Below are 15515 nucleotides of genomic sequence, written 5' to 3'. Positions count from 1 at the left end.
ATAGAAAGGAGAGAATCACCAGAGTGGTGAGATCATCAGCTCAGAGCAAGTGTTGGGGCCTCGTGCCCAGGATTCCTGTTGGTTGTATCTAAAAATACTTTTTTTTTTCTTTTTTTTCTTTTAGAGACAGGGTTTCTCTGTGTAGCTCTGGCTGTCCTGAAACTCACTCTGTAGACCAGGCTGGCCTCGAACTCAGAAATCCGCCTGCCTCTGCCTCCCAAGTGCTGGGATTAAAGGCGTGCACCACCAACGCCCAGCAGTTGTATCTAAAAATACATGGACTGTTTTTTTTTGTTTTTGTTTTTTGTTTTTGTTTTGTTTTTTTGAGACCGGGCTTCTCTGTGTAACCCTGGCTGTCCTGGAACTCTGTAGACTAGGCTGGCCTCGAACTGACAGAGATCTACCTGCCTCTGTCTCCTAGGTAAAGGTATATGCCACCTCTGTCCGGCTTTCTCTCCTCCTCCTCCTCCTCCTCCTCCTCCTCCTCCTCCTCCTCCTCTCCCTCCTCCTCCTCTCCCTCTTCCTCCTCATCCTCTTCTTCTTCTCCTCCTCCTCCTCTTCCTCCTCCTCTTCCTCCTCTCCCTTCTCCTCCTCCTCTCCCTCCTCCTCCTCATCTTCTTCTTCTTCTCCTCCTCCTCCTCTTCCTCCTCTCCCTTCTCCTCCTCTCCCTCCTCCTCTTCCTCTTCCTCCTCCTCCTTCTCCTCCCTCCCTTCTTCCTCTCCTCCTCCTTCTTCTTGCAGTGATGTTTTACTGCACAACTCTAGCCACAGAGAGGCTTGCCCGCCTCTCCCTGGCCTCAAGAACAGGGACAGAGGATAGGAGCTTGCATTGAACTGGAGATAAGATTGAGATTTTTAGTTTTTGTACTAAACTAGTTAGTTTTGTTAACTAACTAGTTTTTATTGTTTTTATTAATTCGTTCTATTTTTATGTGTATGGTCTTTTGCTTGTATATACATCTGCACATCATGTGTGTGCCATACACAGAAGGATATAAGATTCCTTGGAACTGGAATTACAGATGGTTGTGAGCTGCTTGACCTGGGTGCTGTCAATCAAACCTCTGGGAGAATAGTCAGTATTCTTAACTGATTAATCATCTTTCCAGTCCCTGCTTTTCTTTTTCTTTTTTAAAATACAGGGTCTAGCCGGGCAGCGGTGGTGCACGCCTTTAATCCCAGCACTTGGGAGGCAGAGACAGGCAGATTTCTGAGTTCAAGGCTAGCCTAGTCTACAGAGTGAGTTCCAGGACAGCCAGAGCTATACAGAGAAACCTTGTCTTGAAAAACCAAAATAGATAAATTAATTAAATTAAATAAAATACAGGGTCTATGTAGCCCAGGCTAGGCAGTCAAAGTAACCAAGGTTGATGGTGTAATCCTGATTTCCCTTTATCTCCTGAGTGCTGGGGTTACACATGTGTGCCATCATGCACAGTGGGAGTGAGGTTTGCTGTTTCTTGGTGGGAGGAACTTTTGTTGTTGTTGTTGTTGTTGTCTTGTTTATTTTAAATAGGACATTTCATCACACATGGTCACTGAGCTCCTCAAACAGGGTGGAATGGACTACATCACACCATCAGAAGCTGCCATGACAGAGTCTACTTCCTTCAGCAGTACACCATGCAATGTAGAAGAGTGTCAGGACTTGACAGTTACAGTCTGGGGGACTGTGGTGAGGATGGTTGAGGGGCAATGGGTAGCCCTAATAGCCAGGATAAACGAGCTATTAGCAGATAACACCTGGTAGGTCCCACCTTGTTGAAATCACTACGGTGTGGATGTAATGTGCATGTTCCTCTGAAGGTTCATATACAGAGTTGGGCCTCAGGAAGTGATATGGGGGTGTTAAGAGGTATGGTTTACGGTTGGGGAGATGGGTTAGGTCTCCTGCAAGCATGAGGACCTAGTGGATTCCCAGGCAGATGTGGCAATGGACACATCTGTAACCCCAGTGCTAGCGGGCCGACACAAGTAGATCCTAGGTGCTCTCCTGGCAGCCAGTATGACTGAAATGCTGAGTTCCAGGTTCAGTGAAAGATCTTGTCTCAAAAAATATGGTGGAGAAGTGATTGAGAGCAACATCTTGATGTCAACCTCTAGCCTACACATGCGCCTGCACAGGTGAACATGCTCACAGGGGCAGAGGTGGAATCTGGTGAGGGGTTTTAAGATCAGTAGGGACATGTCCTCAAAGGAGTCTAGGACCCCACCAAGCCTCTCTCTGCTTCTGACTTTATGTAAGTATCCACTACCTTCATTAGAAGGTTTCTTCTCCTACCCTCAAACTCTACCCCATGTGACAAATCTTTAGAGTCCCCAGCCCCTGCTGCTATCAGGTATATGCTCCCTTGTCATAGACTCCTGTGGGTAGAATGTTTTTACTTTCACCTCCTGGCCTTCCACAGGGGTTACAGGGACCGTACAGACCCTTACGTCTTCACACAGTACTGCCTGCCTCTCTGGATACTCAGATCGTGTCTACATCCCATCTCCATGCCTGTCTCCTTTATCCCCACCCCTACCCCAGAGAGCCACATTCCTGGACTTTCTCATACACAATGGTAAGCTTGTGGCCATTCATTGTTGCTGCTGTTTCTTCTTCTTTATGGACACTGGTAGTTTTTAATGAGTATGCCCCCTATAGGCTCATATATTTGAATGCTTTTCCATAGTGACTGAGAAGGATTAGGAGGTGTGGCCTTGTTGGAGGAGGTGTGTCACTGTGGGGTGAGCTTTGAGGTTTCAAAAGCCCACACCAGACCCAGTCTTTGCCTATAACTCAAGGACCAAATGTGAGTCCAGTTACTGCTACAGCACTATGCCGACCTTCCTGTTGCCATAGTCTAGCCTTCTGAAACTGTAAGCAAGCCCTCAATCAAACGCTTCCTTTTATAACTTGCCTTGGGCGTGGTGTTTCATCACAGCACTAGACTAGTGACTAGGATCTTTTTGTTTCTGATTCCAGTCTTTCTCAACCAAGCCCGTTCAGTGTTGAGAGTCAGGAGACAGCGTAAGAAGCTTACCCTCTCTTTTCCCATAAAGCAGCAACCCCAAAGGGAGCCAAAGTTCCGAGAAAAGAGCTTCACCAGTCCCACAGCGACAACTCTGAGGGTAAGACGGGCCCTCTCCTCAGCTTCCTCGCCCTCTGTCAGATCACAGGGTCTCAAATAACAGATCCTTCAAGATCTTGTGTCCAAGACAGAACTGACCCCAACCTTCCTCTAAACCTTATACAGGACTCATGCGATTCAGTCTGGAGATGCTAACAGTAGGTATCGGTGCCAAGGAGGGAGCATGATGGCTTGATTTTAATATTTGTATTATTTTTGACTCGGTGTATGTGTGTTATGGCGATGTGTTTGCATGTGCATGCGAATGCAGGTGGATTCTTTGGAGCTAGAGTAGTTTCAGGCAGTTGTGAGCTGCCTCAGATGCGGGTGCTGGGAACCAAACCTAGGTCCTCTGGAAAACAGTGCACTCTCTTAACCACTGAGCCATCTCCGTAGCCACGATGGGTTCTTTGTGTCCTTCATGTGCAGTGTGCTGCAGATCAACCTGGTCCCAATGCCACTCTTCCATCTGTAGCAGGCACTCAGGAATTCAAATGGATTCCACTTCAGACCTTGATACTCTGTCTTGATGTTCTAGAAGCTGGGCACCACCACTTACAAACAGGATCCTGATACTTTTGTTGCTTTCATAGGTGGCCACCCAAAAGATTATTGGCTTTGTGGACTCTATTCCTGTAAGGTCATAGCTGACTCCCACACCCTCACCAGAGGCATAGCAGCTAGTTCCCATGCTGGGGCCTAACACTGCACATAACCTAACCATCCTGAAAACATCATTACTGCTTGACAGCCCAGTGAAGTTCAGGGTTCGGTCACTCATTCAACAGTGCACTAGTTCAGGAGAGAAGTGTCCCACCATGATGGAAGAAGACAGCACCCAAGCTGGGGGATATGCACCTGATTCCCTGTTACCACACCAGCTAGCTTCCTCTCAGGCACAAGATGTATGCCAGCAGGTGACTCAAGGTAGGGCTCCTACCATAAGAACTACCTTTTTCAGGAAGAAGCTACATATCCTCTGCCACTCAAATATTTCAATTTCAAAGCATCTATTGAAAGTTGTTTGGTTTTGTTGTTGTTTGTTTGTTTTTGTTCTGTTTTGTTTTGAGTCCTGGTTCTACCACACAGAAAGCACTAAGGCTGGACCCAGGTTTCCTGGGTGGAACGGAGGCCCCAGCATCCACCACTGAGGTGTAAACTGTCTCATCTGAGAATTGCTGTAGGATGAGGGGACACTCATGACAACGCAGTCATTGTCACAAGTCCTAAGATTCCCAGGCAAACTCATCCATATAGTGGATGTTAGTTCATTCCCTCATCTACTTGTGCTCACCCTGAAAACTGATGCTGGTGCCACCCTGTATGGGACACCTGGGTCATGAAAGGTCACAGCTCACACCCATCCCACCAGCCTCCTGAGGATACACCCATCCCAGTACTGACAGATAGGAGGACAACCAATGTAGACACCAGGTTCTCAGATCCCTCCTGGTCTCTCTCCTACCTTCCACATGGGGCAGATTATTAAGTCTGGCAGAAGAAAGTGGAGGTGAGAGAAGACCCTGAGGATCTACTGATCCACACGCCATGGCAAGGAGTCCAGCCCTTACTGCTCCTTAGAACAAGATGGAGCGTCTCCGTGGTACAAGGATTCTAGAACTCAGTTGTTTACTTAGGATCGAAGATGGCAGGCCTCTGCCCAAGGGTAGGGGCTCACCCTGCTGAAGCAACCTCAAGAGGTCGGTTGCCACAGCCATGGAGGGGGGCTGTCAGAAACAACCCTGGAATGGTGCTCTGGGGGTTCGGTGCTGAGCCTGTGACCGACCACGCCTGGTCCGTTACAATGTCTCCCAAGCCCAGCTCTCAGCAAGGGCCTTCATGATGCCCTCATGCCTATCTCTGAGCCTGTGACCTTGTCCCTTGTTGCCTTGATAGAACCAGGGGTGAGGTTTGTGACAGTGTCTTACGGTTAGCCTCTGGAGTTCCCCTGAGTTCCCATCAGCCTCCACGGGTGAGCCCCTAGAGATACGAAAACTAAGACACAAGTCCTTTGCATAGTGTATAAGTGCTCTATGACTGGAGACTTCCATTTTCCCTCAGGGATTGTATTTTTAAAAGAGAGCAGGACCTGGGGAGGGTGAGGGATGGGTGGGGTGCTGGTGTGGGGCTGCTGGGGAAGGAGGACCTGCCGGCCGAATCTTTATCCTTCAACCGAATAAACGGTGTCTAGGGACACCTCCCCACCTCTCCACTTGAGACATCTTCTTCTTCCCCCAAGGATTCATGTTCCTCACAGTGTTCATGGCTGCACCCCACTTCTGCTGCCCCCTGCCACCCGTGGTGCTGAAGGCCCAGAGGGGCATACTCTTACAGGCTGCTGAGGGGGACGAAATGATATGATCACTGTAGAGTGCCATCTAGTAAAGCAGATAGATGTACAGAGAACACAAGCTTCACCCTACGAACAGCTCTAGAGGCGGCAAGATGGTGAAGGACAGAGGCAGACTTCACAGGGGGCTGCTGGGAAGCCCCATGGGGAGGGCCCGCCTGCTGCCTCAGAGAATGGATGGATGCCCAGTGGCTCCCGAGGACTGAATGTTGCTGCACATGGCTCTGTGGAAAACCCCATAACACGGATGAATAAGGCCTCTGAAATGGAATTGTACTTGCTGTGTGATGTTCAAAAACAAGCAAATCAAACTTTTCCCCTTGGGTATTGGTGGTAGAAAATGGGAGTTCCTATGGCCGGATGCTCTCTACACAGCAGAAAGGACATAGAAAGGGGAGAGAAAGTGTAGCGAGAACTTAGAGAAACTCTCTGCCTCTGTGAAAAATAATACTTTCTTTTAAAATATTTATTTCACTTTATGTGTGTTTGCCTGAAAAAATTATATATATATTTATATGTATGTATGTATGTATGTATGTATATATGCACCATGTGTGTTCAGCACCCACAGAGGCCAGAAGAGCGTGAGTAACCCCTACCCCAGATCCAAGTTATAGACAGTTGTGAGCTGCTGTTACGTGTTGCAGAGAGGGAAACCTGGGACCTCTGGCAGCAGCAGCAAGTGCTCTTAACTGCTGAGCCATCTCTCCAGCCCCATCTTTCAAAAGACTTTTGAGAAGAAGAAAGGCATTTGGTCAATAAAACAAAGATAGTAAAATAAAAACCAAGCATATCTGTAATCAAGTGAAGAAAATGTATACAATTCTATTTTATGAAGAAAAATATTGTGCATGTATGGGTAGTTTTGCCTGCATGTATGTCTGTGCTCCTGGCACCCAAGGAGGCCAGAGAGGGCGTCAGGTTCCCTGGAGCAGCAGGTCCCCTGGAGCAGCAGGTCCCCTGGAGCAGGACCTGCAGGTGGCTGCTAGCTGTTGCGCAGATGCAGGATTTAACAGTGATATCTCTGTTGCTATTTGTTCTCTTACTTGGAAACTTCATGGGGGTGGGAACTCTGCTCTGCCCGGGACTCTACAGGAAGTTCAACTGACTCAGCCGCATTTCCCAGGCAATTTCTGCGGGGTGTTCTTAACACCTGAATCAATGGTATCTATCTATCTATCTATCTATCTATCTATCTATCTATCTATCTATCTATCTACCTATCTGTCTGTCTGTCTGTCTGTCTATCATCTATCTATCAAATATCTATCTATCATTTATTCATATCAGCTATCTATCATCTATTTATCTATCAATCATCTATCATCTATCTATAGATATCATTTATTATTTATGTATCATCTACCTACCTACCTATTATCCAACCATCTACCTATTTATTATTTTAGTTTTTTTTTTTTTAAGATTTATTTATTATATGTAAGTGCACTGTAGCTGTTTTCAGACACCCCAAAGAGGGCATCAGATCTCATTACGGATAGTTGTGAGCCATCATGTGGTTGCTGGGATTTGAACTCACGACCTTTGGAAGAGCAGTTGGCACCCTTAACCACTGAGCCATCTCTCCAGCCCAGTTCTGTTTGTTATACATTCAATAAACTCACTTATTCAAAACCCAAAGTATGGCTGTCATAGATCCTTCTCCAAACCGTCTAAAATAGAACTCTAAGGTGAATAGACAAATCCTTTTTGTGTGTTTTTGTGTGGTAAGGCTCTCAGAAAACCACAGACTGTACAGGTGTAAAGTACAGGAGGTATTGACAAGATTTGAAGAGCACAATTGGCAAGGAGGAAGCAATGGGCTGAAGCACAAACTTTGTTCAGCAAGTGTTTTCAATTCAAATGCACGAAGCATTCAGATTGGGCCATCAGGCCTTTGATGTGCTTTGTAACTTTCTACAGTGGGAGGATCATGCTTAAGGAAGGAAGGGGGGATGGAGGGAGTGAAAGAAGGGCGGTAGGAAGCTGGCTAGCTCCACAGCTGAGTCTAGAGTTCTGGCCTGGATTATCACTGCTGGCCCGCAAGGCATTATTTCATCTGCCCCCTGACATGTGACCATGATACAAGTCTGGAAGCTGAGCCCGCAAGCCTTTATTCCTATGTCCCAGTACTAGAAACACAGCAGAAACCATAAGCCCCAGAAATAGGGGCTCCTCCCATCTACCAGAACTTCCAGAATCACCTCCTAAAAACAGGGGCAGGGGAGAAAAAAGAGAAGAGAGACAGCTCATGCTCACACACAAATTTAATCTCTGCTCTTGGTCTGAAATTCCAGAGTGCTGCTTCTGAGCTATCCTTCCCTTCTCCTGGTTAGTCAAGCAAGGGCCTAGTCACCCACCATAGCCCTCCCTGCGAGGCTGCCAAAGCAGAACCCAAGTTCTCCGGGGACCCTGACTCTTGTGGAATATGGACATGCCACCTGTGCTCAGTCATCTACCTAGTGCCTGTCCAGCAGAGGCAAAACAGGAAGAGGAAGGGGTGGGGAAGTCATGGGCTCACTGGGAACTGCAGCAGCCAGGGCAGGAAAAGAAGCCAGGATGTCCTGCGGGGCCCCGACAGCGCCCCACGGCTCATTTGCTCCTTGATCCATATGGTATATTTGGTGATGCGGGTGTATACACTTAGATTTGGTACTTTGGCGCAGGCCTTCTCCCATGAGAATACCCCAGCCAGAATCCATCTGCCATCGACTTCACAAGCCAATGGCCCCCCGGGGTCTCCCTGGAGAAGACAAAGACGGAGGCTCTGCTGGGACCAAAGGACCTACGATGCCCACAGTTTGAGAAAATCATTTCTCCTGGAGCTCACTAGCTGGGGCCCCTTGGCTTCTCAGCTGGAGACTACGCATATGAATTGCAGCCAGTAGCAGCCATAACGGCGGTGAGAGCAGAGCCTGGTGACAGTAAGGGGGAAAGAGGCCAAGCCCGAGGGACCTGAACCCCACCCCAGGACTCACTCCCCAGAAAGACAGTTGCCAGAATGCTCCCAGAAACTCACGTAACACAAGTCCTCCCTATAATTGGTGGTACAGATCATGTTCTTCCGGATAAGGGGGATAACGCGGGGATAGAAGGTCTTCATGTGGAAAATACTGTCACAATTCTTGTTGTCTATAACGAGTACCTCAGCCTCCCAAAGCTCTGAAGTCAGTGTCAACTTGGCTGTAGAGAGCATAAGGGATAAGCTGCGACCCCCCCCCCCGACTCTGCTCAGTCCTGGCTCTGCCCAGTGGCGTGGACCTTCCGAGCCTGCAGGTCAGCTGAGCTCTCCCCTACCACCCTAGCGCATCTTCCTCCCGGCGGTCTTTCCCTGCAGTGCCAGCGGACATAGCAAGCCCCTCAGCAGGCAAGGCTTTGGCTCAGGAGCCTCTTCTCCAGGAAGGTTTTGCTGCAGAACCCAGAAGGCTACTGAGTCCCAGCACAGCTACTTACAACTTGGGATGACAACTCTGTGATTCCTCTTTCCATGGCGTTTGTTCCCTTCACTGTAGCCGACGGTTATGTCCAGGCATCAGGTCAGCTATCTGTTCGGAGCTCAGCTCAGATCCCCTCATCTTTGCCTTGCTTGTTTTGTTGTAAACAGTCTCATGTGGTATCAAACTTCTGTACTTGAGGCTGACTTTGAACCCATCACTTCCTGGCTGCACCTCCCTAATGCTGGATTACAGGTGGCATTCATCCATACACCTGGCTTCTTCGACACTTGCTCTGTTGGCCTCTGTACTGCTCACCTCTAGTGCCCTATTCTGTGACTTCCTTTCATGCTGTTTCAGCTGTTTCAGTTGTGGCCAGGGAGGGAGGGAAGGGAGAAGGGAGGGAGGGGGACTTGGTGATTCCCCAACTGTTGCTTTTCTCTAAAAGGCAGATGGTCATGCCTACCAGCCCAAGCAGTCTCAGCCTTACTGCAGTGCTGTGTGAACCATGATGACAAGCACCATATGAAGAAAGACCACAGCCGCAGCCTCTTCAAAGGCACCACAGGGGAGGGGACAATAAAGACCCAAAGGGGCGGCGTCCCCAACCCATCCAACTCACCTGGGGAGTGCTGCTTCAGCTGGCCCCAGCCAGTTATCCAGCACTTCATCCCGACCTTCAAGTTGAAGTTGTGCTCTGGAAGACAGATGGGTTGCACGTACTTGTTGAAAGTGACGGGGATTTCAAGAGAGAGAAGGGCAATGTCGCTTCTGATGAAGTTCCGGCCCCAGTACTTGGGATGCATAATGATGTCACCCACGGGAATCTTCAGGGCCCAGGAGGAGCTGTTGGGGTTGAGGCTGCTGCTACCCAACATCACTGAGTATTCTTTGTTGCTGCAAGGAATGCAGGAGCCCACCTGTTAGACATCAGTTTCCCCGCACAACTACGCACCTGCCTCCTCCCAGGACCTTTCCTGTCTCTGAAGTCCACTCAGGCTGGGTTAACCCAGCCTGCGGAGCTCAAGGTCCAAGGCGTAACAGCTGTCTCATTCAGAGCCACACTGAGTGAAGGTGTGTTGGTGTCAGTGCCCATAAATATCTCCTGGTGTGGGAGTGGGGGCTAGGTTTTCCTGCTGCCCAGTTTAGGATACAGCCTCTATTGCTCGGGTCCCATCCCAACTTAGTCAGAGGATCTTGTGAGATCTTGAGGCTGGCCCTTCCCATGCTTCAGTATTTCCTCCTCCTGCATAGTTTCCAATTAGTATTGCGGAAGCTGGACTGGGCCCACAGTCGCTCTTGGTCTTTAGATCCTGGGTACACAGGTCACACTCACCTCTGGATGCAATGAGCCGCGGACACCACCCAGCTTCGATCAATGAGGGCTCCTCCACACACGTGCTCATTTTCTATCTGAAGGCTCACTTCCCAGGGCCAGTGGTGGCTCTCCTCCAAGTTGTCTGTCCACCAGGGTGTGCCACAAACTTCAGAACAGGCAAGGCAAGAGAGTACAGAGTCCACAGAGAGGAAAATCAGAGTGACCAGGAACACGCCACCCTTGGGGTGGGGTGGAGTCTCCAAGGCTGTAACATCAGGGGCTTCTTCCCATTTCAAAGAGAAGAGACTGGCAGGGATCGAGTAGTGGACCCCAAGGGTACTGAACCAGCCAAACAAGGACAATTGCAAAGATAGAGAAAGAGACAGACAACTGAGTCTCAGCTGGAGCCTGAGACTCACAGAGGGAGACCTATGCTCAACTTTAAGACAGTGCAGAAACAGATCAGGGCTTTCAAGATGACAAATGGCCGGGCGGTGGTGGCTCACACCTTTAGTCCCAGCACTTGGAAGGCAGAGGCAGGCGGATTTCTGAGTTCAAGGCTAGCCTGGTCTACAGAGTGAGTTCCAGGACAGCCAGGGCTACACAAAGAAACACTGTCTCGAAAAACCAAAAGAAAAAAAAAAAGATGACAAATGCTTTTCTTGCACAGGAGCCTGTTCTTCAAAAGCTGTGCTGTTGGCTGCATTTCTTTGATGCAAAAACAAACAAACAAACAAACAAAAAAACCTATGGCCTTCTTTACCCTAAGTAGTCTGGAGCTCACGGTTATTAGTTTGTCTAGGGGTCTACCAGTTGACAAGGTTTATGAATGAACGAATGAATGAAGGAACAAACATAGGTGCAGAGATTCTAAATAAAGTACAATGTGCTGCAGGGCGTGGTGGCAAATGCCTTTAAACCCAGTGTTCAGGAGTCAGAGGCAAGCAGATCTCTGTGAGTTCAAGGCCAGCCTGGTCTACACAGGGAGTCGTGGACAGCCAGGGCTATGTAGAGAGATCCCGTCTCCAAGAAACAGATAAAATAATAAAAATAAAAACAAAAAATTTAAAAAGAGGAGACGGAAAAACCTCAAAACATATTTATGAAAAGGAAGGGTGGGTTACAGGCAATAATATAACAAAGCAACTTAGGGGCTAAGGAGACAGATCAGTTGGTAAAGAGCTTGGTGTGCAGGCATGAAGACATGAGTTCAATCCCCAGTACAGGGTGAAGCCGGGCATGGTAGTACACACTTGTAATCCCCGTGCTAGGGAGGAAGGACGGGCAGATTGCTGGAGCACACTAGCCAGTCTATCCTAATCAGTAACCTCCCAACCAGTGACAGACTCTGTCTCCACAAACAGAGTGGGCAGCGCATGAGGAACAACACCTGAGTTTGACTTTTGGTCTCCACATGCACTTGCATGTGTGCGCATACACACACTCACACGTACACACACACATACCCCTCTAAATGAGACTGAATTGCAGAGGGAAAACTGAAAGGAGCAAGGCTTGGACAGAAGCAAGAACATAGTAAATCAACCTCACAGTCAGTAGTGGACCTTAGTGGAGTCCTGACAACCCAAGGCAAGTCCTATGATCCCAATCATGCGCTCCCTGGATCTAAGGAAAAAGATAGGACACGCTGGGATCTGGGCTCCTGAGACAACCACCCAGGAGGCTTGTTATGCAACTGTGGGAAAGGCTGAAAGCCTGAGCTGAATTAAAGTGGCTCTGCATTCCTATGGAAGACCCAGGCACTCTGTTCCAAACAGTAGGGTTGTGTCCTCGCAGCTGCATGTGCTCTTCCTACCAAACCAGAAACGCTGCTTAGGCAGAGACTGGGAGAGCATATTTTCCCCAGGATCTGCAACTTTCCCTGCTACGAGGCCCCATTGACCCACCTGGTTCCATGTGGTTCTCATTATAACCTGAGGAGGGAAGGACAACAGATGTGAGGCAGGAACTTGTGGCAGGGTAGCAGTAAAGGGGTGCTGCGTTGTCGTCGTAGTCGTCGTCGTCGTCGTCATCGTCGTCGTCGTCGTCGTCGTCGTCGTCATCATCATCAACTAGTCCATTCACTCATTCATGGAAGAGTACCTAATCTCATGCTGTTCCCCAGTCTGAAGTCACAGACTGGGAAACAAGGGTACAAGGGCCTATCTTGAGACACTCATTGCCCAGTCCACCATGTGGGCCTGGGCCAGAGGCATCAGGTGAAGCCAGAAGATGTGGCCAGTGGAAGAGACAGCTGAGAGGAGAGAATACCAGGAACTGTCTCAAAGAGGAGAAGAAAAAGATAAATATTGATTTTTAAAAATCCCTCCAGGAAGAAACACAGTAATAGTATATTCCAGACACTCTGAAGAGCAAAATCGACATCTGTGGTGGAGGAGGAAGATAATGTGCCGAGAGGAGCAGCTCAGCTCCCCGGGGCTATTGAGTTCATCCAAGGAGCAAAGAGGGAAGAGGCAAGGAAAATCAAACAGCACCTTCAGAAACACCCTTATGTCAGAGATGAGACTGGGTGGCCTGATGTGGGTACTGAGGAGAGAGGAGTGTGTGTGTGTGTGTGTGTGTGTGTGTGTATGTGTGTGTATGTATGTATGTATGTATGTGTGCTGTGTGTATATGTGTGTGTATGTGTGTGTATGTGTGTGTATGTGTGTGTATGTGTGTGTATGTATGTGTGTATGTATATGTATGTGTAAGTGTATGTGTGTGTATGTGTGTGTATGTATGTATTGTGTGTATGTGTATGTGTGTATATGTGTGTGTATGTGTATGTATGTGTGTATGTGTGTGTAAGTGTATGTGTGTGTGTGTCTCTGTGTGTGTGTAATACCAGCACTAAGGAAGTGGAGACAGGAGGTTCAGGACATCAAGGCTGTCCTAGGGCTCATGAGACCTTACTCCCACCCCCCAACTAATGAAAGGAGAAAAGGGGGAGGGGCTGAGGGAGAAGCCACAGGAAATTTAAAAAAGCAGAGAGATGTAAAGCAAACAAAAAGAACATGTCAGAAATGGGCTGCAGATTACATGGGAAATAAAAGTGCCAGAGGGAAACACGAAGTGAAACTGGCTCTTGGGGAAGGCTGGCCCCGGGGGCGGGAGGGGGCGTGCAGAAGAAAGGCGGTCCAAGTATTGGGATGGTGATGGAGCAAGACTGCTGTAAGCCCCGCCTCTCAATATGGAGAGGGTCCTGCTCCGGCCCCAGCCCACTCAGGAAGCACACTCCCTTTGTCAGTCAGATTTGGAGGGATCTCTGGGGGCTGTGGGGCAAGGGAGTCTGAGAAGACAGCGCTCAAGGGCCTGGACTCTGCTGGTAATGGGAAAAAAAACAAAAACAAAACCCCAACGTTTAGAATTCCATCCTTTAGAGAGGATGGAGCCGCGGAAAGCAGAAGGCGCCTGGGCGTAAAGGGAGGCCAGGGATGCTCCCCAGGAGGCCGCGGCACAGTTATGGCTCGAGGAATCTAGGAGTGGCAGGAGAGAGGTGACAGCGAGGTGGGGATGGCACACAGAAGTTTCAGGTGGCGGAAAGGAACAGCCAACCTGAGCAAGACTGGAGGGGAGCGGACACATAAAGGACAACAGAGAAGGAGGTGCCTGTCCCACCTAAGTTTGACCGCGGAGGCAGCAACAGCAGCGCCGCACAGGTTAGGATCCAGCGCCTCAAGGATCCAGGCCCAGCGTCCAGGCCGCGCAATGACGTAGCCATCCAAGGCTGTGCCCCTAAGGATGGCCGAGATAGCGCCGGCGTGCTGTCACGTGCCCACACCCCAGTACGTGATGGCGTCTTAGACACGCGACTGACCTGGCGCCAAGAGCCTGACTATGCCTCTTCAAGGCCTTTGAGTTCTCGCATCTGGACCCACTCTGGTCCTTAAGATGACTTTAGATCCCTTGACTGGGACTGGGTCTCAGATTCCAGATCTATGGGAGCATCCTCAGTGCTCTAAGATCCTGGAGGTGCATCCGGAGCCTAACTGGTCAAAGATCCCTGGGCTGGGATTGGCAGCTTGATGTCCAGTCTCAGGGTATATACTCTTGTTCTCAGCCTGATGCCTAAGGAGTTTCACAGTTACTATTGACGAGGACCGGGAAAACCCAAGAAAGAAAATAACAGTATGGTTAAGAAAGACAGTTTTGGGCTGAACCGAATCTAAGACTATATCAAGGCGGGAGCAGAGTGCTGAATAAAGAAGGGCAGCATACCCTTCCATAGACCAGCAATATGACAGGATGTTACCACTGACGAGGACTGGCTACTTTTTGCCTGGCTTTGGGCATAAACAGGGCTTTTCATGGAAAGATGATCTTTCTGGATTTACAGAGCCCACCAGTGATTGGGAGGCCATCACCAAAATTCCTCTGTTTCTTTATTCCAGGTGTCCAACAGAGCTCTGGAGATCCCATCACCTAGCCTGTCTTTTAAATTTTATTTTATTTTTATGTGTATGAGTATTTTGTCTGTATGTCTGTCTATGCACCACAGTATGTACCTGATGCCTACAGAAACCAGAAGGCAGCATCAGATCCCCTAGAGCTGGAGCTAGAAGTCACCATATGGGTTTTTGTGAATCAGACATGGTCCCCGTAGAAGCTCTTAACCATTGAGCCATCTCTCCAGCCCCAGCCTGGCCTTTAAATGAGTTTGAATAAGTAAACGGTGCCATTCGCATGTGGAGGCAGGCAAGAGAAGGTTGCCTTCTGCTGGTATTTGGTTCCCAAAGTTAGGCCTCCTTCATGCAGCTGGACCAGCATCACCTCGGAACTTGCTAGAAATCTTCATTTTTCAAGCTCTGGCTCATACTTCCAGAGTTGAAAACTCCCTTAGTGAGGCCAATGATATGAATTGTTGTTTTTTTGACAGCGTCTATGGTGGTTTGAATAGATTTGGTCCTCATAGATTCAGGTGTTTCAATGTTTGACCATGGAGAGTGGCACTATTAGGAGGTGTGGCCTTATTGGAATAGGTGTGGCCTTGTTGGAGGAAGTGCATTACTGTGTGGGTGGGCTTTGAGGTCTCCTGTGCTCAAGCTCCGTCCAGTGTGGAATCAGAGCATCCTCCTGGCTGCCTGCTGACCACAATCTCTTTCTTGGCTGCCTGTGGATCAAGATGTAGACTCCCTGTTCCTCCAGCACCATGCCTGCCTGCACACTGCCATGCTTCCTGCCATGGTGATAACAGACTAAACCTCTGAAACTGTAAGCCAGCCCCAATTAAACGTTTTTCTTTGCAAGAGTTGCCTTGGTCATAGTGTCTGTTCACAGCAATAAAACTGCAAGACAAGG

At 48.9% G+C, this 15515-nt stretch overlaps 1 protein-coding gene across 3 annotated transcripts in view; it reads right to left on the bottom strand.

The window, feature by feature from the left end:
• Positions 1-14012, bottom strand: part of LOC116073415 (serine protease 46) — a 20490-nt gene extending 6478 nt beyond the window's left edge. Inside the window, exons 1-6 of one of the 3 annotated variants that reach the window (XM_031345315.1) lie at positions 13836-14009; positions 12122-12148; positions 10233-10380; positions 9519-9793; positions 8482-8645; positions 7712-8205 (exon numbers count right to left, since the gene is read on the bottom strand). In XM_031345315.1, coding sequence (XP_031201175.1) covers positions 7972-8205; positions 8482-8645; positions 9519-9793; positions 10233-10380; positions 12122-12148; positions 13836-13938 — 951 coding nt within the window. In that variant the 5' untranslated portion in view covers positions 13939-14009 and the 3' untranslated portion in view covers positions 7712-7971. Of the gene's footprint in view, positions 1-4577; positions 4706-7711; positions 8206-8481; positions 8646-9518; positions 9794-10232; positions 10381-12121; positions 12149-13835 lie in introns of those variants that run through there. The other 2 variants (XM_031345314.1, XM_031345316.1) reach the window with 2 other exon arrangements.
• Positions 14013-15515: the final 1503 nt, after the last annotated feature.

Source organism: Mastomys coucha, unplaced genomic scaffold (assembly GCF_008632895.1).
Source record: "Mastomys coucha isolate ucsf_1 unplaced genomic scaffold, UCSF_Mcou_1 pScaffold23, whole genome shotgun sequence".
NCBI lineage: Eukaryota > Metazoa > Chordata > Mammalia > Rodentia > Muridae > Mastomys > Mastomys coucha.
This window is presented reverse-complemented; position numbering and strand designations above follow the sequence as displayed.